Source organism: Morone saxatilis, unplaced genomic scaffold, assembly GCF_004916995.1.
Source record: "Morone saxatilis isolate NCDOM2014 unplaced genomic scaffold, NCSU_SB_2.0 Contig9, whole genome shotgun sequence".
NCBI classification, from domain to species: Eukaryota; Metazoa; Chordata; class Actinopteri; family Moronidae; genus Morone; species Morone saxatilis.
In genome coordinates, this window is record NW_023340268.1 from 6,141,010 (window position 1) to 6,165,819 (window position 24,810).

At 39.9% G+C, this 24,810-nt stretch overlaps 1 protein-coding gene across 2 annotated transcripts; it reads left to right on the top strand.

Annotated features, from left to right (window-relative positions):
• Positions 1–13,310: 13,310 nt before the first annotated feature.
• prdm1b (PR domain containing 1b, with ZNF domain) lies at positions 13,311–24,155 on the top strand. Of its 2 annotated transcripts, XM_035680834.1 has the most exons (6): positions 13,311–13,518; positions 17,091–17,210; positions 18,526–18,766; positions 20,462–21,390; positions 21,527–21,655; positions 22,131–24,155. In XM_035680834.1, exons 1-6 carry the CDS (start codon positions 13,348–13,350, stop codon positions 22,704–22,706), a joined length of 2,166 nt encoding a protein of 721 aa, XP_035536727.1. In that variant the 5' UTR covers positions 13,311–13,347; the 3' UTR covers positions 22,707–24,155. The 2 variants fall into 2 exon arrangements, with proteins under 2 accessions (XP_035536727.1, XP_035536726.1); XM_035680833.1 differs by lacking the exons at positions 13,311–13,518; positions 17,091–17,210 and adding an exon at positions 18,173–18,263.
• Positions 24,156–24,810: the final 655 nt, after the last annotated feature.

Here is a 24,810-nt window from a genome sequence, read left to right on the forward strand (position 1 = left end):
AAGTATATCTTCTTCTTCTTCAATTTGCTTGATTAGCATGACTGTAACAAAGACAATATTGCCAAAGCATTCATAAATCACAGAGTAAAAAGAAGAAAAAAAACAACCACATCAGAATTCATTAAATCCCAAAAAAATCATAAAACAGAAACTTTGTCCTGTGTATGTGTGTGTGTGTGTGTGTGTGTGTGTGTGTGTGTTTGTGTTTGACAGAGATTGTGGAAGTGTGTGTTGAAGTTGTGTGTGTGTGCAGTAACTCGCTGAGTCTGTAAATGGTAAAAGCCACTTGATTTTAGGTGATAATGTGAAATGAATTACTCTTTTTTCTATTTCTTTCTCTCTCACACTCTCTCTCTCTCTCTCTCTCTCTCTCTCTCGCTATAGATATAAATATCTGTTTCAGTCCCAATTTCTATCTCTGGCTCTGCAAAATGTAACGATCCCCCACCAAAAAAATACGTAAGAAATAGTAAGTGTACGTCCGGAGGTGAAAATCATTATGAATTAAGATGTAAGGGGTTTGAAGGTAAAACAACATGTTCAGACAGTGTGCAACCCCGGATTAACACCCCTCAAGATGGAGGGTCGAGGACTGAAACAGAGAGAGAGAGAGAAAGAACAAAAACAGAGTTTCAGACGTGTAATCTGTCTAATCCATAAAGCTGTGAAAACGACTGAAGGGGAAAAGGGGGAGGAAGGGAGGGGAAAGATGGAAGACAGGGAGTTAGAAAGAGGGCTAATTTCAAACTAATTTAGCTAAGGTGATTAAGTGAGACTGGCTTGATGAGAAAATAAGCTGTTAGAAGGCCTCTGACCTTATTTCATTGTATTTACCTCTGTGTCTCTATAATTGTATATAATATTACGGACACCAGTTACAATAACAGTGCAAATTCTATTGTTAATGCACAGACAAAGCCAAAACAATTCATTTTAAGTAAACAAAAAGTAAAAATATTTCAACTTAAAAAAGAAAGCTATAGAGCTTCAGTCTTTGTCATGAAAAACAAGATGATACATGCTAGTTAGGTCAAAGATAGTAGAATTTAAAAATGCTGACAGTACAATAATGTATTTAGTACAGCCAAGTCATGTTACGATAAGTTACATTCAAATGACTTATTTATGACCTTCTGACATTGTTTAAACACAACATACTTTTTTCTCTGCCACATTTAACTCTGCAAATGCTAAAGATTCTGTATGTTTTCAAATTTCATGTTATCTTATTTCATAGTAAAATTAACCTTCTCTGACTTGCAGAAGCCAGAGACAACATTTGGCCCCAAAGTAGCCCACTTAACCCAGCGATGAATCATAGCTTTGGTGATTACCTAACAACTGTATGGCAACAAGTGCTTTAATTGGCAGCAAAGTCTGTGGAGGATCCCTAATCTTTGCAGCCTTTGGGGATGAAAGTGGACCAGGCCAAGCCAAAGGCAGATGGGCTGTTATGGAAGTAGATATTTGGGGCCCCAGACAGCCTGAGCCATCGCTGAGCCCTGCAGCAGCACATGACTAGGCTGACTGGGCCCCTACGGTGGCTGGCTTTGGCCTGGCCTGCATGGCGTGCTGTGCAGACGGGCTAATTGGCTGTTAGAGACCCAGGTAGTTTGCCAATCTGCGAAGACAGAGAGATTAGATTAGCCATGTCAGATTACAGAAGAGCAGAGTCAGACAGTGTCATCTGACCGCGATGCAGCTCCAGACTCACCCACTGAGATGATGTCCGAGGGGGGGGTGGGGGGTTGCAGAGGGGCTGAGCTGTTGATGTTGTGAAAGGGGAAAAAGGATGGTGAATACAAAAGTGTGTGACTAAAGGTGTGTAAATTAGAGGATCAATAAAGACAAAATAGTAAAGAAGTCTGTGCTAAGGAGTGAGAAGAAAATGCATAAGGGGAAGAAGAAAAGGGGGTTTCATATTAAGAGTCATATTCTGTGGTTAAAACATCTTGAATACTGTAGAGCCAGAAATAATCTGCATGTTTCCAATTGAAGAAGTAAAACAAAAGTGCCTGTATGTAAATGCACGCACAGATAACAACATTATTCACCCCCTGCCTATGCCTCAGCAGATGGTGCAGAGTGCAGCCACTGAAACAGATAATCCGTTATTGTTCTGAATATTTTGATTATCGTCCCCAGGTTGTCATTTCAAAATCATACACAAATCATCTCCTAACCTTAGCTTGATCCCGGGCTTACCGCTGCACTGAAGCTAATATCATTGGCTCAGCTCCCAAAGCCGTATTGTAATATAACTGAGAGTGCTATTCCATAAGCTTCTCATTTTAGAAATTGACAATGTACAGATTTGCTTTATTTAGAGAGCATAACAAGAAGCTTGGGGGAGATTTGAAGAGGGTGTTTACAACTGCTGGCTTGTGCTGCTGCTTTCAAGTTGGACTTAATCCACAGATACACAAAATACTGATATTTTTCTTTCATTTCCAAACTGTGAAATATATTATCCTTCACCTAAAGTGATACTGCTATTCATTCATGTTAAAATTTGCTCTCTATGAAAAAAAAAAAAAACTGATTTGAGTTCATGTTTTAGTTCCTATTAACATATCAACCCCTCTCAATGAAAAAGGATGCTCAAATATTTCTTTGACAAACAGAAATAATATATTATATATATGTCCTCACGCCCTCTTTTTTATTCTAATTAAACTCATAAGCAGTGTTGCTCGACCATAAATTAGTAATAATCAATAAAGACCATGGTGGTAGTTGCGGCCTGATGCCAAGTATTGATCTGTGGTTAATGTTTTTGGTCTGCAGTACGAATGGCGCCCCGAGGACAATAAAAGACCAGTGAGATTAAGACAATTAGGGGGTTGATTGTTATCCAAAAGACAAGAAGAAGAAGAAGATTAAATGAGGAGATTTAGGTCAAAGTGGTGATGTCCAGAGGAAGGAAGGAGGAGGGGCAGGGAAAAGGAGGAGGGCAACGAAAAGGTGGGAGGAGGACGAGGAGGAAGGATTGGGGTCAGAGAAACTGATCGCTGTAGCCTGGATGGTTGCCTCTGACTGGGGAAGAGAGTGATGGAGGGAAGGAGGAAGGGCAAGCCTGATGCCTGGCAACACAACATTGGATTAATCCCAAGAGCAAGGTGGTGTGTCACCTAGTGTACTTCACCTGATCACCTGATTTACACAGCAGGCACGCCTGTCTGGGGATTTTCCTTATCCGGTCTAGACTCCGGAAAAAGCACTGGCTGTTGTGATGTTTTTCTTTTTCTTCTTCTTCCCCCCCTTCTCTGTGTCACTCTCATCCCACCCCCTCCATTTCTGGAAAGCCTAATTAGCAGACATTTTTATTGATCCGCTGGATTTGGTGCCGAAATCCCCCTCTCTGTCTGCCAGACAGATCTTGGCTAAAGTCCGTCTCTTTAGCTGGAGGTCTGTGAGATTGTGGAGGGGGGTCGGTAGTGCATTGGCCCACCTGTTGACCACAAGCCAAAAGCGTGTATACTTTGTTACACCCATACATCACCCCTATCTCATCCTTACTGTCCCCATCACACCATCTTTTAAGTCTTCCAATACCCTCTGTAGCCCACCCCCAATGTCGCCCTAGCTCTACTTGGATCCCATGTGATTTGGGCCTGCTAGACATGAATTACATGTGTAGGAGATGACTAGAGTTAGCAATAATTTTTTAGGTTTTAGGCCTGTAGAGTCTCATTAGTTCAGAAAGAAGAGGATTTAGTTAAATACCCTCTGATAACTGAATGGCATGGTAAGATTATGGAAGCATTATAAATCACAAATTAGCCACCATGCACTGGCTAATAAACCTCAATCTGTTGGCACACGGTCAATTTCTCGGTAGGTGCGGCAGAGATAACATCTGCAGAAAGTTACAATATATTTGTCATAACCTCTTACTTAGAACCACCACAAGCTCCTGTGTGGGTAGCTGACTAGTCAGCTGACTAGTCATGCTCACAGACCCCTCTTGTAATCACACGCCACTGCAGCCAACACAGCAGGCAACTTTAGCAACAGTAGACAGGGCCACAACGTTTAGTTTTGAAACTCTGTCATTACATTACATTTTTGACTAGAGAAGTAGCTCCAACACACGTTGCATTTGCAGTGTATAATGAGACAAAGCGCAAGTGAATCTGCTTCCTTCTTATCAACAGATAGGCGTAAATGTCTTTGAAAAAATCATAAAAACACACATAACTTCTCTTTTTTTAGAGCATAATGGGCATAGTCATTATACACAGTGGCTGGCGTTTGCCATTACCCATGCTGTTGTTTACTTCTGCTTTCCAAAACAAGAAACCAGCTTAGCCTGGCCTAGCACAAAGCACAAGTGAATATTGCACAATAAATCCAGTTTCAAACTGCAGAATACTTTGATAAACAGTAAGTGGTATGTACTACATACTGAATGCTGCATACTACATTTGTTGGTCCATTGTTGTGGGGAGTTCCAAATACAGCGAGAGTGTCTGGTTGGGGCCCTACCACATTATAGATTACTTGTTAGCAGTATAGGGATTCCACTGAACTTCTCAGATAGTTTTATTTAGATACATCTTTGAGACCTGCAAGAGGTCTCTCTAAAATTAGAGAATTAGAGAATAGTCCAAAAATTGAACACGATTTATGTCACAGAATTAATAATTTTTTATAAAATGTCCCTGTCAATTTTCATGAAACAATACTTTTACTTTTGATTTTTAAGTACATTTAGCTGATTATACTGAATGCAACTGTGTTTTACTATTGAATACTTTTACATTGTGGTATTGGTACTTTCACTTAAATAAAGGAGTACTTCTTCCACCACTGCTGCATGATACCATTTTCTTTCTGTTCGGCTTAAAACTCCTGTTTCAAACTGCATAAACAAAAAAAAAGTTGTATCATGTTCATAGTATTATCTGACACATCAGATCCATTTCATCTTCTGTTTCAGGAATGTCAGGTTTTGCCATCTAACAGATTTCATGTCCTACACGTTATACAGGTTGTGAAACGTATTCATTTCTCAGTCTTTCTCAATGTGAATCAGAGAGTGGGCCCTCATTTCCGTAGGCCAGGGATAAAATCGTGTGTGCTGGTAGCATGTACCTGATTGTCCGACACTGAACGTCAAGCAATGGAATGAAACTGTGTCTGTGTTGTAATATTTTATGTGTGTAAAGGAGGAACGTGACAAGAGATTGAGATTAGACTAACCTAATCTAATAAAAGGATGATCATTTGAATGTCATAAAAACCAATACAACCAGTGACATAAAGCGCAAAGGAATCTGGTAAATACCAATTTTCTTTTCAGATAGAAGTAAGTGTTAAAAATAGTATGTAAATGTGGTGCCACACCATTCATATGTTCCTCTTCTGCTGCTACCAGCTCAAGTGTGAACAGTCACATATCTAAACTGAGAGAATCACAGCATCAACTTAAAGACACACCTTACATATGTGCTTTGATTAAGCCAATTTTAATAGAAATTAACTCTCTTAATAAGTGCAAAAGGCAAGCATTATAAGGCTTGTCATGTTTTCTGAAAAAGAAGAAGAGACCGTCCCGCAGAGTGTGAAAAAGAGTTGACGGTGACAGAAAGATAAATATCAGTACTGAGAAAGAAAGAGCTGTAAATGTTTGTGGTAATGACACTGACCGGACACCAAGCCCATTTAAGTATACGATCAAGGTTCTTTTATTAACATTAGCATGAGCAATGTGTTACTGTCATTGCTCTCATACTCTCATGAAAATGGGTCATGAAAAGTTCCAAAAAGGTTGAGTTAACAGTGCAGTGTGGATTGCACACAGCCAACAAACTTGTACGAGAAAACTAAATATAATGTATATAATTTATATTTACTTCAATTTTAGCAATCCAGAGGGAAATTATCATGTGTACGTGTGTGCTTAATTTGAAAGAACATTTCTTCAAAATACCAGACAAGCTCTCAGAATGAATTAGAAGTGTTGAAATGTCCCCTATACCAGCTCTCATATGGTTCAAAGTTACCGTATACATGGTAAACAGACTGATGATGATGTTGCAGATAAGGATGTTTGTTGAGGCCTCTGGCTCGTCCGTCTCCTTCCTTCCTCTTCTGTGATGGCATGCAACCAAGAGGAGGTGTGAAAATGAGATGTTTTATTTTGGTCTGTCACAGTCAGCCTCCGAGAAACAACTCTGGCTTATTTCTACAGATGGTGAGAAAGTGTGAGCTCTCACTTTGTGTTAACCTTATTAGGATAAACAGACTCGCAAAAGGCGAAAAAAAAGTGTCCGATTTTAAAAGAGATAATTTGAAGACACCTTGCTCTATAAGTCTGTTTTGATTTCAACTGCAGTTAACAACTGTATATACATACTTGTACTGTGGCTGAGTTGTGTGTGTCACAGTTAGAGTACATGGGTTTCTTTTATTTTGCATTGTCAGTTGTCAATGCAGCTTTGAGTCTGTTAATCAACCGCTTTGCAATAAGGCAGAAAGACACACGCACACGCATGCATGCTCTGAATAAATCCAGTTCCAGCAACTCGTTTGCCAGTACATTGTGCAACAGAACGACGCACTGGTCATCAACTAATAATAGCCTCGCTTTGGCTTGAGAATGAAAGTACATTTTATATCTGTACCTTGCATCCCTCATACCACAAAGTCAACATTGTGGTGATTGGGTTAAGAAAGATGAAATAAGGTTGACTCTTCAAGTCACTCCTAGGCTACAAAGCTGTTTGGCATTTTCAGTAATGCTTTGTGCACCAACATCCTTGTCTTTTTCTTTTTAACTTTTATTTATTCAAGGAAGTTTAACTCAGAGGAAGTCTCTCTTTTGCAGGAACGTCCTGATCACATTCGTACAGTTACACACATTCACACCTGGAAGCTACCACAGTCTGATCTGTTGCCCACAGAGCAGTTGGGGTTAAGGGCTGTGCTCAAAGGCCCCTCAGTGGTGGTGATGAAGGAGGAGCAAGTGCTGTTTTTTCACTTTCCCCTTTCAGATTCATCCTGCTGGTCCGATGATTGAACAGACACGCTTGTTTCTCCACAACCGCCTCTGTCTTTATTTGCCTGGGCTTTACTAAGAAAATGAAATCATGTTAATGCATTCTTGGCGTTTTCAAATTAATCCACTTTCTCCAGGTACAGCTAATGTATAACCTTATTCTAAAATGAACTGACCTCTTTCCCTCTATTTCTTTATTTCTCCAGCTTGGCTGGAACCGCTCACTGCGGCACCTACAGAGAGTGAGTATCGCTATCAAAACACCCCTTTTGTTTTTTTTGCTATGTTTCCAAAGAATCTGGCATAGCTCCACAGAATTTAACAATGACGATAAAAGTGGTAGAATCCACTGGAAGAAAACAATATCCAACACCTTATACCACTCCTTAGACAGATGGTGAAAGGGAGGATTTAGGTCTGTTGTTTTTTTAACCTCTTATGGTAACAAACATCTTCCATACATCATGGATTGAACCATCATGGATTGACAAAGATTACACATCAAGATTAAAATTACACTTATGTATGTTGACCCCCCTTGACCTCTAGATACCATATGATCTTTTCTTCCCCATATGTAAACATGATTGCTTCCATAAGCTTCAAAGCAGTTATTATCTGTCATTTTATTGTTTTGACTACACAAAGGCCTCTTCCAGTGAAGTCACAGTACCCCCCGAAGCAATTTAACAGGTCAAACAAGTTATGAATTATTTTGAGGATGACATGTTTGTTAAGTCATGTTTGTCTGTACTGTTTGATGTGTATAAACTGAATTAAAACATATTTTCTTTAATAGCAGAAGAAGGTGCATCTTATCTGTTGACATACAAACAATAGATCAAAAACATTCTTCCTCCAGTTATATAATGGAGTTTAACGAAATGTGGTAATAAGAGTTCTGAAAGCAAAGCAACCCAGGGACAAATTCTGACTAGGATTTTTCCACTGGTGACAGCAGGATTTCCAACCACCAAAGACCTCTACTCATTAAGAAAAAAAGCCTTACAAAACATGCTTCCAGGAAAACAATTGCCCATGCATGTTAATAATGAAATGCAATAATGTAATCTTGCATATTTAAGGTTCAACCAGCGGGGATAATCCTCCTGGTTAAAGAGATCTGATGGAAAACTAAGCTGGTCAGGCTCCATAAACAACAACCCCCCAAAAAGTGACGTTTCTCTGGCTACTTCCTATAGGTCATATACTTCCTGGTAACATGGATGTGGATGTGGATGTGTTGCTAGGGACAACAACTACAGTACCACAGTAACAATACATTAACAGCTAAATAATCCTCCTTTTGTTTGTCATGATCTGCTGCTCAGCTGCTTACTGTTTATCACAGCAGAACTGGAAAAACACAAAGGGAGGGAAGCACCAATAGAACAAGAAGGATTGGGGCCACCCAGAAACTAAGAAAGACAGAGCAACTGAACTGATGTAAACATGGTCATCACTTATCTCTGAGTTTCATATATTTTGGGGAGTTGTTTTCAGTACAGGACAGTATACTCAGATTGTGACTCATGGCCATTTTTTCCATGACTAGATTGTTATCACTTTCATTCTCAATGAAAGAACAACACTTACACCGCAACTGACAACACAACAACTTTCACAGAGAAAAGTTTCTAAGCTCAGAGAAAGGTTAATAAATTGACATGAGTTAGGATTTTCTTTTTGTCAGAAATGTTTTCACTCATTTTTAACATGCATGTTTTAATAACACAATGATTAAAAAGAGTAGTGTGAGGCAATATCTGATATTTTGGTTAAAAAACACTGTGGTACAACACTAAATTGCTTATTTTGCAAGTCCTTCAGTTTTTTCGAAAATTAATTATTGTCATTTTTGGAAGATCTGCTTTAATGACAAATATCTCAAGTCAATTTAGTTGTTTTTTTTTGGAGAAAATAGTGGGTTGTATTTGCCTTAACTTCCAAAACGCCCTGAAAAACCAAGGCAGAATACCATAACCAGAACACTCAAACTGAGTTAAGGTACTCTACCTTTAGTAGACAGTAACTTCACCTTGATGCGGAATAAAACAAAGGCAGAATAACAACTCAGTTTGAGTAAAGGTACTCTTGGGTTAAGGCTCTGGAGCTACGGTGTTATGCCTGTGTTTTACATAGGCATACACTTCAGCGCGGTAATAATTAATATCATTGAAGCGAACACAGACAGTAGCTTGAATAATGTTTTAAAGCAAGCAGTGCTGGAGCTAGCTCTTAAGAATGCCCCATTGTTCTCAAGGTAAAATGTTGGCGAAGACGGCTTTGAGATGCAGACACCAAGATCAAGGTCAGAAAGACTGAGTTAGGCTACAAGAAAGACAGAGATAAAAAGGAAATCTACTAAAATGACTTGTTAGCTAGCTTAGGTTTGACAAACTGCTAGCCTAGTACAATGCTCACCAAATTTTATGTAGATGTCATTATTATCATATACTCATTTTATATAGTGATCAGTTAACCGAATGAGTGATCAAATGGAAGTGAATTCCTTTTGCCTTGGCAGATCCCCTTATTATTATGCAGACAATGCAAAAGCAGAGTACCGTAACTTCCGAAAAAGGGTCAAAGGTCAAGTTTGACCTCAATATTTTTTTGTAGATAGATAACTTTATTCAGAATACAAAGAATTGCTACATTTCCAACATTCTGCATGCAATTTCAATTTAGCTGGACAACAAAAAAACGTTAAAGTTATTTTAGTAGACATAGTTAAAAGATTATTTAAGCTTTCCTAATAATTTCTTCATACTTCTTTGCTCGATTTTTTGTCTTGAATTGTGTTTAAAACTACACCGTCAAACTTGGATTCAGGAAAAGGCCCCTTTCATGGTTGGTTGCCCATTGGTTGGAGTACATGTGTAATGGGGCTTGGGGTGGTGCAAGTTGGTGGAATCAGTGGTAACTGATGGGTAAACAACAGGATTATTTACTTTATACTCCTAATTGCCCTATTTGTGTTCTTGAAGCAAAGACCATTCTTTTTTTTGTTGTACTTTGCTAATGATTCAATACTTGATATATCACATATATTCGCATATAGAACTCTTGTAAGCATTATGTGGGTTGGCCATCACCATGGAAACAGAACATGAAAAATGTAAGTTTTTTTTGTTGTTGTTGATTGTGGAAATCAGTAAAGAATGTTTCATGAATATTTTACAAAATATTACCACCTAATTTTTTTTATTGATTATTTCCTGAATGTAAATGTACATTAGAAGTAGTGGTTTTAATTTGCTTGTTAAAACTTTTATTCTATCATTATACTTAACAGTTTCTCCCTCAGTAGCCTATAACTACCGAAGCTATTTCAAAACATTCACAACAACTATCACTGGGTATCGTTTTAGCAGCAATTAATTTAACTCACTTGTAAAATCAACATTTGGTAGAGCAGGTGGCAGCTTTCTCTGCACTGTTACTAACACCAGAGCAACAGACTTAGACTACTGCATGGCAACAGGTGTGTATTCAGACCAGACTATTACAAAATGCACAGGTAATATCAACTTAGTATTATCACGTTTCAGGCCACATTACTTTGTCTGATTTTCTCTGTCTCAGACAGCTTCGATATAGCTGACCTCAGGTCTTTTCTCCACTTATCCTCTTTGACTCATCTGATGCCGTTATATCCCTCCCTCCCTCTTTGTGCTAAGGCCCAGTTCTCTTTGCCCTGCGAGTGAGGTTTCCCTTCCTAGAAAAAAGTGTGTCTGGGACTATCTGATGTCCCGGATGTGATGTGTGTTGAGGAGTGAGATGAGTCGGCTAGCCCGCTATCCTGGAGTGCCGGGTCTTTAGCCTCTGAGCCCTGAGCCTGGGCCCAGACTGTCTGCAAATTAGAGAAATTAGCCCAGCCAGGCGCAGGCCAGTGAAAGAGCCCAAATCCCCACCTCCCCTCCTTCTCCACCACGCACACACACACCCCTTCTACCACCACCATTAACCCCAATGTCACACTGAGCAGTAAAGCTCCACTCTTGGAATAGCTGTCTTGCCATATGGCAGCCAATTTACTATTTCACCAGCCAAGTTAGGAAAGAAAGGGCGAGAGGATTGGGTGGTTAATGATGGACACAAATATAGTTATAATTTAAAAAAAAGATATAGCTATATTGATTTACAGCAGTTAATAATGTAAGCAGTATATTTTTTCAAGAACGTAAAAATATTGTATACATTTTTTTATTTGCACTTTACCAATATTTGTGAAATACATTTTCATCGGTTTCTCTTTAACAATGTGTATCCTGGAAATCAAATGTTGTTTGACATAATTTTATCTCTTCCTGTGGCTTTTATGGTACATTTTAAATTACATAATAGGCACATACATTTTTTTAAAATTATTATTAAAAACAGAACAGGGGTGCATGTTTTTAGGAACAAGGAATTTTAGGAATTGAGTTTCAGCATTGCTACAGTAATTTACACATTTTCAACATCCAGCCGGCAGATTATGTAACAACAAGTAAATTTGAGTAAAGATGCATGCTGTACTTACAGTAATAATATTTAAATGGAGAAATTAGTAATTTTCTGCACACTAATGTGTGTCACAGCTGACAAAAATTACCATGACAGATGTTTCAGTTGTGAAATGTAAAACATCAAGTGAAAATCTTAATTTTACATATATATTTTTATTCATATAAAGAAAAAAATTACCTTTATTTCTTACATATGATACATTTTGATAAATTCACATATAGGCGTATGTGTTTTAAGGCACTTCACATGAAAAAACACATCTTCGCATTTGCTTTTGTTTTGCACAGGCCACGGCTCCGCATATAGAAAAGTCACATTCTCTTTTTTTTCTACCTCCATATGTTGTTTTAACTGCTCTCTCCTGTCCTGGCTATCTTTATGCAGATCACCAGGTGAGGTGACCTAGAGCTCCATATAGATTGTGTATGCGTGTGTGTGTCTGAAAGTAAAGGGGATGCTAACCAGACAGGTGACTAAGTCTCTTTCTTACGTGCCGGCATGACCTGCCCTACATCTGTACCTGTGAACAAGTGAAGAGCACTAATCAGCACAGGGCAAGTATCTCTTTGTAAAAAGAAGAGAGAACATTATTATTATTATGCAATTATTATTATTTCTTTTGAACTAAATTTATGTAGGGGAAAAAATGTGCTTGTATGTTTTTATAGGATCTGGATTCATATAGTGTTGTGTGGCGGGGGTCTTAGGGGTCTTAAAGATGTTCTACAGTGAGATGTAGGTCAAGGAGATACAGTGGCAGCAGATTGCTCATTAAGTGCCAAACCAAGCAAAAGTCTATGAGTGTGTTTTTCAGTGGCAACAGGCCAGCCATCTGCTCTTCCTTTATTCATTCATTAACATGTCTTCTTTGTGTGTGCATACATGGACGTGTGTGTGTGTGGGTGTGTGTGTGTGTACATGTGCAAGCATTCATCACAACAGCCACTTGCTGGCCAAGTGTACAACGTCACTGATGTTGTTGTCCAAAACCAACAGTTGTGTGTCGGATGGCTGAATCACATGACCACAGTGGCTTGTGATTGGCCAGGGCGTTGAGCTAAAAAAGCTTGGCGCAATCCAGGCTCATGAGTTTCTGGTGACGGTGACAGAGTGGACACAGCGGATACCCAAAGGATCTAACAGAGGAATCCCTGAAGAAACACTGGAGAAAGAAGAGAGAGTACAAAGAGGAGAAAAGATATTAAACAACCAAGGGATGACATAGCCAAAGAAATGAGGATCCTACAGCTGAATGAATGTGTGAAAGTAAGTCATATCTTCTTTCTTTTTTGCTTCCAAGGATTGGATAGATACAATATGGATAAACAAACAGAATGAGCAGAAAAAGGATAAGCTGACCTTTTGGCCTCATAAGAAATGGTTGGTTAGTGTCAGTGAACTTTCGTTCTTCATGAATGGAACTGGCTGCTTGAATACTAAATGACCAGAAAGCATTTTTAAATAATGGATAATAAGAATGGGTAAAAAAAAATTAGGGGGATTTCAAACAGTCATAGATTTTGTTTACTTTGGATACTGAGATTACTCAGATCAGATCAGCAAACTGTAGTATTGTTTACTACAGTAGGTTGTTTGTGATATTGTCAGTTAACCTCAATGTCAAAAAGATAACTTATTTCTGTGGCACTTTTTCTCTCTCCCTTTCCCTTTTCAGATCTTGAGCTTTAACCAGCGTACCTAAGACAAGGGACCTACCCAATAAAACCAAAGTACTTCTATACCAAAGCAACCTAAACCAAACAGAACCAAACCAAACTAAAGGTCTAAAGCCTGAATCCATCACGTACAGTATATTCTATATTGTCAAGATGAAGCTGGATAGCACACAAGGAGACATGAGTGGGTGGAGGGAGATGGACTTTGCCCTCAACTGCACCTACATTGTTCCAGACCAGGTGTCGGACCCCAGCTTCAGCCTGCCCAAAGCAATGACATCCATCCCACGTAACCTCACCTTTGAATACAGCACAGACAATGAGGTAAGAGCAATTCAGTTCCTTCAGATTGTTTACCTGTTGAGATATACAGTGGTTTACTCTTGAATCTTCCAAACTACAGTAACTTCAACCCAACTTTAGGGTTTAGTCACAATCACAATTTGGTCAGATTAACGCTGTAGTGTTTACACCTTCAAATATTAATTCTCTGTTACATAACATTCTGTTGGGCCATCTGCATTGGGTTACTTAGAACAAAAGAGTTGCTGACTAATGAGTTCTTCACACATACAGCCGTACACTCTGTGTGTGTGAGTGAATGTGGGGCGGTGGACATGAGGCCACTGGCAGCTTGAGGTCAGGGGGCTTTTTATGTCATCTGGCCACCTTAACTTCCATTATGTCACCCTAATGTTTCAACCATTGTTCAGCTTCTTTGCACTTCTGTCTTGTACATATAATGCGCTCACAGGCTCAGGACATAAACACAAACACACAGAGTAAGATGTCAGGGATCAGCTTTGTTTCCGCCAGGTGATCTAATCACATCAAGGCTCCTCCTCTCTTTTTTCCCTTCTTTACAACACCATGCCTGACTGTCCTCTTTACCGCCTATGCACTTTTCCACTTAGGTGAGTCAGGAAGAGTAATTGCAATATCCTCATCCGGACCTTTTTTAGTCAGCTGACTGTTTGGATTGCAGTGCAGTAAGATGAGGCATGTGCCTGGGCATGTCACCTGCTTTGTACTGCAACTAAAGAGAGAATCACCATCTTAAAAGGAAGAGAGAAAGATGTCACACTTCTTTTGTATTCACTCTTAACGCTCAACACTCTGATGCTTGTGGTTGATTTTACTGCCCCCTTCCTCTTTCTCTTCTGACCAAGGCACACACTTTTTGTAGTCGTTCCTCTTCTCTACCTCTCAAACTCTCATCTCTTCCTCCTCTCTATGCAGCATTTACTGCTGCATGAGGAAAGCATGCAAACTAAGGTGATAAAATCTCTTCGAGGTCTAATTTCAAATCCCCAGCCCTTGTTTACCAGCCAACACATCTTACAAAATGCTTCACACGCTCACACTTGATGGAGCCAAACTTGATTGCCATTTGCTTGTGCTCACATGCAACAGTGCTGGCTGACCAATCATAATTAAGAGAGAGTAATTTTAATCTAATTGTATTTTATATACACAACAAACACTTACTGGCAAACAAGCAAGTGGTCACATGTGTGTATATGTGATCAGTGAGTCAACAACAAATCAGATAAGAAATGACACATGAAAACAAGCATAAGCATACTCACATGCTTGCCAGTAATCTGTTTTAGTTAAACTGGCCCTCCAGTGGTTTCCCTTCCTAGTTAGTGTCATGTGAATCTTCCTCCTTGCAAGCTGGGAAATTCATTTCCTGTGATGAGCTTACAACACAGCCATCCTTTGTGTAGATTGGTGGGAGAGTGTGCATACATGTGTCAACTTAAATGTACAGTTAACACAGTTATCAGGAAGGATTAGAGGGAAGGGATTTTTCACACAGGTGAGTGTATGACACACTTGTTCCAGTCAAAGTTTGTGTTTGAGTCAAATCTAAAAGAGTCTGGATGGAAACAATGATAATGTTTTTTAACTTTTACACTTGTAGCATATCATCATGTACATGAATGCACTTGCCATACTTTTTCAGCTCCTGTTTGGTTTCAAGGAGGATTGTTGAGCCCACTTATCATCTTATTCCTCATAACATCTTTACGCCTGTTCCTTTAACTCCCATTTTTATTTCAAAGTGTGCCAGGAAATGCGAAGAAGGTTGGAAGGGGCACGTGGCAGATGGGGTGTTAGCAACGGGTGCCAGTGAGCTGAGAGACAGGCAACAGAGGGGATGGACGGGAGGGAGAAGCTGGGTAGAGGAGTGTGTGTGGGGGGGATTTAGGTTAAAACCAGATGATTAACTTTCGTTGGGGACAGGCAGCCGGCCAGGGAGCCAGCCGGGCGGCCGGCCAGGCATCAGGCTTCAACCTGGCGGGCACATGAGCTATTTCGAGAGGGTTAAGAAAAGACAAGGGATTGGGGGAGGGCAGGAGAAAAGGAGGGCGTTCAGGAGTGTGATAGCGTGGGTCCACTTAAGAACGCCCACTCTCCTTTCTTTCGTTCTTCAACACCCTTCCCTCCACCCCACGCCCTCCCGCCCTCCGTCCTTCTTCCCAACCTGGCTGAACTGAGCGGTTAACCAGCAGCGGCGGCCACAGCAATGTGTTAGTCACGCAACGCCAGCGAAGCACAATGTCACTGTCACACCGGGTCATCGCATCCAAGAATCACCTCACTTGCCTTGACGGCTGCTTGACACACACGCACACACAGTGACCTGTTGTTCTTCTAATTAACTGCTTATACATCATTTACTAATGCCAACTCTATCCTTCATAGTGTGATAAATAATCACAACATGTTCTGGTGTTTGTCATTTTTAGTTTTTTAAGGTTTGGTCTTTACAAAAGAGGTCATGAAAATCGTTTTTGTTGGTCAGTTTGAATTATAACTTCTCAATGGCAGGAAGAAAGAGTGTGTATTTATGTATGGGGGATGGGGAAGGCTGGGTGAGGGTATTAAAGGGTTAAAGACAATGCTCCTCAAGACACCAAGGTTGTGTGCCGCAGATGCTGCCGTCCGAAGGCCAGTGTGTGTTTGGGTGTGTTTTAAGGAGGGTTGACCCCAAGCCTGTGCACTTCTACGAAGTGTGACTCATAGAGTGCATATGTAAGTCATCGCTATAGCTTTTTTTTTTTACCAACTAAATGTTTTCTTATCCAGTTCACTTAAAAACTACTTCATCGTGTCAGAAATTACTCATTAACGTGCAAAACAGGTCAAGTTTTGTTCTTACCACATACATTGATATATGTCCCTTGTCAGCAAGGTGCTTGCACATGCTACAAAAAAAAAACCCATTCACATTTCCTGTGAAATTCATAATATACATTATCACAAGTTGTGACAAGGAAATCTCATGATGGATGAAGGTGTGTCTCATTGCCACATCTATAGGTAGAACATTTTGTAATCAGGGCTTTTAGGTTTTGAAACAATCAGTCTGTAGAGCTAGGAGAATCAGTATTATCTTTTAAATTGCTTTGTATTCCTTTTTCTTTGCTGTTTTAGAATCAGTGAATTATTTTCATTCATTAAGTTTACAAGATAATCAACAGGTGACACTGCTTCCTCTCTCTCTCTGGTATTTATGAGGTTAGCAGGACAGAGGTCAGTGGAGTAGGTCAGAGAAAGTGTAATTCTCTTCATTCGTTTAACTCATTAGTGTCAAAAGTGTGTCGCCCAAATGCGGGTTTAAACTTGGCTCTAGAGCTTTCTGGGTCAACATGACACAACTGCAACTCAGGCCAACAACCTGCTGGACATAAGTATTATTATATGTATAGAGTTTAAATAGAAGAACTAACCAAATGGATAATTCCTTAATTAGTGCTTGAAACATCAACTTTTGGATGCTCTTGTGACCCGAGAGATGACGTTTTATGTTTTATATGAAGACCTAGAAGGTTAGGGTTAGATTCTGTGGACTCTAAATCTAAAGATGTATTTGGTCTTTGTTCCAGGTGACAGGCGTGTTCAGCAAAGAATACATACCTCAGGGGACTCGCTTTGGCCCCCTGCAAGGCGTCATCTACACCAAAGACAATGTCCCCAAACAGGCCAACAGGAAATACTTCTGGAGGGTAAGGAAAACACACATACAATATATACACATGCCGCATGGCCGTGCATAATAACATTTAGGCATCAATGCGAATAGTCGAGGATCAACTGTGGACATGCATTCATCTTCCTCTATTATTCATGAAAAACAGATGTTGCTCAGATACAGAAGTTTCACATCAAGTCTGTGACAATACGTCAATAAGGAAACAAAAATGCTTTCACACAGAGTTGAGGGTTTTTGGTAAATTTTTTTAGAGGAAGTTGTGAACTAGTGGCACGTAGAAGGATTCACGCTCACACAGTCATCAGAGCCTTACTGGCACTATGCAACAAGTGTCACATACACAAAGGAAGGGACAATTGTTTAATATTCATACACACAGAAAAACAATCCCTGCCTTTCCGCTCCCCTTTTATTCTTCATGTCCCATGTTTCTATTCTCTCTCTTATCCAGACACTGCTTATGTCACTTAGGAAATTTTCTATTCTGCTGAGTCAATTCCCATAAGGACTTTTTGCTGTCATCCTACGTATTTTCCTTCCGGCTTTATTTCCTGTAAACCTGTGCCAGGGGTGTTCCTGTCCCAGTGCAATAGTGAAAGTCTGATGTTCGTCTGGAGTGGTTGTTTTAAAAAAACTCATGACACGGGCGCAGGAAGAGGGTGGACCTGCTGCTAAAGGCACGTCTGCATGCCTGTGTTGTTGGCTGCCTGCCAGCACCTGTCAGGCAGGCAGAAATATGTCTCCCTTTCATCTTGCTTGTTTTCATAAGCCAAAATGTATATTAAATGCTTAAAGAAGCAGTTAAGTGTAGTATACTACTAGCACGTAGCCTATTTATGAAACTAAATGACAAGAGAAAACAGAAACAATAATACTCAAGAAGTGAGAGAGGCAGCGATTTCTTTCAGAGGCCACACCTCCATCTCTCAGCTCAAATAGTGACAGCAAATGCATAAACAGACACAAGAGTGCAACACTCAGAGAGAGCAGATCAGGAGGGCACAGACTAAAGGACTGTAACTAATACCTGAAGAGGATAAAGGATATTTAACTGTACATGGCAGAGGTGATTTTTCAGACTTTTTTTCTCTATGATCTTGATTTATTTAAATGTATTTTCCATAGATTGTTTTGTTTTTAAAATGATTTTAATCAGCATCTTGATCAGCTTCAACAGTGTCAAATATTATTTAAAACTTTAAGAATTTGAGCGTTAATTCAACCATTTGCGGTATTTAATATTTCATCCAGTACTGATTATGTTACACACAAGTCAAGTTTTGGTGTACATGTTTTAATCCCATCTTCTCTCTCTTCTTCTCCTGCAGATTTACAGTGGTGGGCAGCTTCAAAACTTCATTGACGGCTACGACGTCCACAGGAGCAACTGGATGCGTTATGTCAACCCGGCCCGCTCTCTGGCCGAACAGAACCTGGTGGCGTGCCAGAACAATGGGGACATCTTCTTCTATACCATCAGACCAGTTGAGGCCAATCAGGAGCTGCTTGTGTGGTACAGCCAGGAGTTTGCCCAGCGGCTCTGCAGCCAGGAGGTCGACATCAAACAAAGTGAGTGCAGCAGGAGCAGAAGCTTTTCTAGTTTTGTATCAGGATGTGATGGCCTCTTAGGCAGGAGGGGTAAAATATCTTGAGGCACAGGAAGGAAAAGAGCTTATGTATGCAAAGTTTAGTGGAAGTTGTTGGGAGTACAGCGTCTTGGCTCCATTTTGTAAATAAAACTTAACTTCACAAACAACCAAAACAACTATCTTGTTAGGTGAACTTGATTCCCCTGTGACCTTGCAATAATCGTCCTGCAAAATGATTTAGTGAGAAGGAGTGACAGCTGATTATGAGTTGTTTTGATGGTGAGTCAGCCCAATGACAAACAAGGATTCGAATTATTTTTCATACCAAATCTGATAAAAAAGTCAGATTTAGATCTGCCGTGACTAAACACGTAGCGCAAGATATATTTCAGAAGATGATAGTTATATCAGCAAAATTCTTTCACTTCAAAGTGAAAAAAACCACAGTATTCCCTTTCTGCGAATAAGACCTGATGTTATCTTTTACCAACAGTAAAGATAGTTGGTTTGATGCTATTTCTTCCTGTCTGATTTACTGTAGAGAACCAAATAATTATGTAAGATCATGGAGAATACACACACATACGCAAGACCAAACAAATCTCAGTAGTTCATGAGATGCGGTAAATGACGTGGGATTGAAAGGAGAGTGGATAAATCTAAGGGGAATAATGCCCGGTCAAAGTACCTTTGTGAGTCATTTGTTTTCAGCCATAAGTAGAATTGCTAGTCATACCCTCATCATCCTGAATGATTCTCTGTTGCCACAAAGTCTGATGACTCATGCCAACTGGATATACCAGATGCATTCATCTTAATGACTAATGTTAAGGCGTTATCATTACTTAAAGGTTTTAAAAGCTTTCACCTTCCTACTTTTGTCAAAGTCCAGGTTTGATCATTGTTTGTCTTCCGGGTTTGACTTTCTGATATATCATGAAGGCGATCTAGTTATGCAGCTCACGTACTGGCGGTTGAGGCTTGGGGGCGGCAGTGCCTGAACGCAAAAACCGAGAGATAATTTTGAATCAGTTTGGGCCTTTCAAATGCATTACTGGGCACCTTTAGCTAAAGAAACTAGTGGCTGCATTTAAGATCACATTTAAAACATTCAAAACACTATGGTGTGATTTGGTAAATTGTCAAAATGTACAAATCAACTGTGTTATGTATTACGGGATGAGCACAGTAGAATGATATGAAACAACAGTTGACATGCAAAGACTTTCTGAAAAACAGAAAGAGAAGGAAAAAAGGAAGAGATGTTTCACATTTTCTTGTGGCCAGTACGGTATGACAGCTATACCAAGAAAAGGTTGCACGAATGAAACTCAGAATCTTGCCGTACAACTGCTTATACATGACATGACACATGGACTCCCACACACTTCACTATCGACCCATTCTCCCACACAAAACACTACTGTGATTGATAAACAGAAACCTGTACCGTATGATTTACGTGTCAAGTCAAAACTGAAACTACTATCATTTACCATAAGAGGGAGTGCCTTCTGTGGGCGGATGTGTGCTTGTGTGTGTGAGGCATTGTCACTTAAATTTAGAAATTAAATAGATATTATAATGAGCTACAAAAATGAAATGTGGGTTTCATAGTATTTACTAATCCAGTTCTGTGAGGATATTTAATACATTTTAATTTTCTTTTTCACAGAATACATGAGTTCTGATGAACACCATGAGTTGGAGTACACCAAACAGCACCTACCTCAGCAGACATGGCTCAAAGAAAGAACAAAGGAAGAGGTGAAAGAAGAGAGGGATGAAGATGAGGAAAAGATAGACGTGGAGATGTTGGAGAGAGACACTCCGCCTGACACACCTGACGACCAGATCATGGACTTCAGCAAAAAGGTTGAGAAGGAAGAGAAGAGCAACAGAGATCCAGAAGACCGGGGGATCATTCCTTCCCCTCAGCCTGAACACAGAGAGCCCAACCTGGGCTTAAATCAGCCATACCTACCAGAGCACCATCCTGCACTCCCATCCCCCCACCGAAATCTGCCTCTTCACCTCCACGGCCTCTATGGCCACAGGGAGGGCCTTGTTTCATCTTACCCCCTTTACCCCCAGTCCAGACCCCTCCAGCCCACTTACCAGCTCCTTCCTCCCTACGGCCCGCACTATTCTCGCCTCCTCCTCCCCTCGTACTCCCCTCCCTTTCCTGGGATGCTGCCTTCAAGGGCATCCCTCCGATACAGCAGCTATCTAGGCACAGATGGACTCCCGTATCCACCCATCAGCCAGCCTAATCTACTTCCAGTGTCCCTCCCCTACCCTCCGTCACCACAAGGGGGTCTGAAAGAACTAACACCAAATGTGTCGCCACCTCGAGGCGCCCCAGCCACCCCAGAGCTGTCCCCTCTCCCCAAACCCAGCAGTCAGCATCAGTCTCCGGAGCACTCACCCTCTGGTTGCGAAGAAGCCATGAATCTAAGCCTTGCTATGACCAAAAGTAACACAGCACCACGAAATGGCCCTGGCCACAAATCCCTACCCTACCCATTGAAGAAGCAGAATGGAAAGATCAAGTATGAATGTAATATCTGCTCGAAGACTTTTGGACAGCTGTCTAACCTCAAGGTAACAGCTTCAATAGATCTCTCTTGTAATTATAATTGTATTTAATGTATTCCAATTTTTAGATGCAAAATTCTAATTCTAATAATTTTCCATTTGACACCAGTGCTCACTACTTTTTTTGTATGATCTGTTGTAGGTCCATCTCCGAGTACACAGCGGTGAAAGACCATTCCAGTGTAACCTATGTAAAAAGAGTTTCACTCAGCTGGCCCACCTCCAAAAACATCACTTAGTCCACACTGGGGAGAAGCCACATGAATGTCAGGTATGTTGAAAAATCATAACCTAAATGTGTGTTTTCTTGTCTCTTTACAAGCTTAATTACAAGCCCTTTACTGATCTCACCATGACAATGTAAAATTGAGAGTCACGAGACAATAAACACACATGATACACTCACATACACATACTGACATACCTTTTCATTCAGCCACTACGCACCTTGTTATGTAATAGCATCTTTATTCCTTTGTTTGCTAAAGTGTGACTCTATGGGTGTGAGTGTCAAGAGTGAGGATAGAACTGGTCTTACAAAGAAAGTAAATTAGTCACTGTCAATTTATGAAAGTGACCCAAAGAACTGGAATAACACAGTCAACCCTGATTCTATGCTATTAATAACATCAAAATGACATCATGCTGTACTGCTAGGAATAAACCTAAACACAATCAATTCTTAAGGTGTTAGTCATGTGAATGTTGCTCACAGAAGCCTTAACCTTTCATTTCATGTTTTTTAGGTATGTCACAAACGTTTCAGTAGCACCAGCAACTTGAAAACACACCTGCGCCTCCACTCTGGGGAAAAACCTTACCAGTGCAAGCTGTGCAGCACCAAGTTCACCCAGTACATCCACCTGAAACTGCACCGCCGCCTCCACAGCAGCCGCGACCGCCCCTACCACTGCCAGCTCTGCGCCCAGGCCTTCTTCCACCGCTTCTCCCTCCGCATCCACCAGCGCAGCTGCTGTCTGGCTAACTCCAATGCTCCTGTCAACATACAGATGAAGGAGATGGTGGAGCGGTTTGACGCGAGCCAAGAGGCCGACACACTCACAGAGACAGCATCTGCGCCGCAGGTGGAGGAAGCTGTAGAGCACTGGTTGGCTCGCACCTTGGAAGGCGAGGGGAAGGAAGACCAGAGAGAGGCCACCATACTGCTGAAAGCTCTGACAACGGCTATTAACGCACCAACAATGCCCATGGCCCAATCAGCTGTATCTACATCACACCACAGCCCTCCGCTGGCCTATCAGGAGAGGGCCAGCGTTGTTCATCTCCACAAACGACCAACAGTGAAGACAGAAGGAGAGTAAGAAGGAAGGGAAAGATGAGAAAATATAAAAAGGACATACAGCATACCATCAACAAAAAACAGAAACAGATGTCGCCAAATAAAACTCTATATTGTCCATGAAGGAGAATAACAGAGAAAATAAACTTCCATAATCCAATGAGCGCAGCACCAAAAGAAGAGCATTCCAAAGACTGAGCGTATTCAGTGATTGTACTTCCTCCTGAACGTCAGTTTAAAAAATGAAAACAGGGAGGATGTTGTTAAGCTATGAAGTATTTAAAACTCTTTTCACTCAGGTAGAGAAGTGTTTGCTTTTTTGTGCTTTAACTTATTACTTTAAAAAAAATTGAGTCATTTATATTTATTTAGTTGTATCATAGTTAGATTTTTTTATGCTAGTGCTTTTTTCATATGTGTTGACATTTCCACGGGGATTTGATCTCTTAGGGAAGCCTAAAATGGACTCAGGAACAACTTGTGGATGAGTCTTCACTTGTTATATTGTGCATAGTTTTACTTTTTTGTGTGACCGTGTGTTTGAGCTTTTGGGTGCATGTGTACGACAAGTGGAACAGGGCACAGTGATAGCACAATCCACCTCTCTGCTCCTCAGCTATTTAATTTATTTATGATACAAAAGGGAAAAATCTGGCATTTTGAAAATATGTATTAATAAGCAATTGCCAAAATTACAATCAAGGAACATGAATGTGTAGCACCAGTTTTGGATCAATTTGCAACTCATTCTAACATTAGTAGGGAGGAAAGAGGTTCAGACAAAGCATTATTCACCTTTTTTCTTGATTATTCAGCAACTTCTCACACGTTAATTTAGATGTCAGCTAATTGACAAATAAAAGTATCAAACTGTGGTAAACAAAACCAAATGCCACCAAAAGAAACAAAATACTAAAAATGCAATGTGATCACAGTATGAAATGTGTCTACGAGATCCTTTGATAAATGGCTTTTATTGTTTCTTACTGCAATGATTTTACATTGAAACTTGCTGAATAACTACGTGAATCGTTATTTACTGGATTCAAATGTTTCAGATATTTTTCATGTACAAAGCTTTATTGGAAATGTTTGTAAACTCAAGCTTCATCCAAATCTTAATTCAGACACCAGTACCTCATATTCAGCATTGGGCAACAAAAACAAGCAACACAGGAGCACAATTTTATAACATTGTTAATATTTTTGTCACTTAGCACTGGAATAAAAATGCAACTAGATCTGTGTGCTTTTGGTGTTACCCACAACCAGAAGATGGGAAGATTTTACTCTTGAGCCAGTAATGTACTTTTTTCATATCGTAGTTATTATTTCTTTTGTACAATATGTTTGTCTATGTAGTTTATTTTTGGAAACAGGTTCTGAGATGTTAAGAATTTATATGTGAGAGACTATTTTGATGATACTTTTATATTTACACGATGTAGCATATTAAAGATATTGTTTCATATGTCTAGTATTTTGTGTGTGTTTTCATGCTGGTATAAACATTTGAATAGTGAACAATACAGCAACTGGGAGGAAAGGAAATAAATAATTCCTAAAATCCCACGTTTGAAATCCAGTTTAGTTTGTTAAAATCAAAGTAATTGAAATATTTCCAGCCGCTGAATATAAATGGTTGCATCTTCAAAGGTAGTTTCCTCTATAATTACAAAAATTGTACCAAGCATGTGATTGGATTGTTTCCAAATTAGTATGGGGTGACAACAAAAGTAATACTGTAACTGCTATTTTCTAACAGTAATATTATTACTGAAATTTTATAGTAATTACTGGGGAAAGTAATATTATTACTGTAATATTAATATTAGGAATGAGTTACTGCCTAAGACTGCTAGTAGTAGTAATAGTTGACATCACTATACCGTTCACTATTCACAATCTGACCCCACCTTACCAAATAAAAGTATCCAATCTTTTATTTGAATTCAGTCAGCCAACTCTGTGTAATGGATCGTTATGTAAATGATGCTCTGACATTGTCCCTGACACTCTCTACAAGGAAACAAAACTCAGCACAGCAGAGAGTGGCAAGTAACGACAATAACACCCCTTGCAGGAAACACAGACTTAGAGCTTCTACAACTGGGGCTTATGAAATA

What these genes read in the sequence shown, in the direction of transcription:
- prdm1b (XM_035680834.1), top strand. Translation starts at nt 13,348, where the DNA reads ATGAAGCTGGATAGCACACAAGGAGACATGAGTGGGTGGAGGGAGATG. An exon ending in AATACAGCACAGACAATGAG is followed by an intron (nt 13,519 to 17,090) that starts GTAAGAGCAATT and finishes TCTTTGTTCCAG; the next exon opens with GTGACAGGCGTGTTCAGCAA. An exon ending in GGAGGTCGACATCAAACAAA is followed by an intron (nt 18,767 to 20,461) that starts GTGAGTGCAGCA and finishes TCTTTTTCACAG; the next exon opens with AATACATGAGTTCTGATGAA.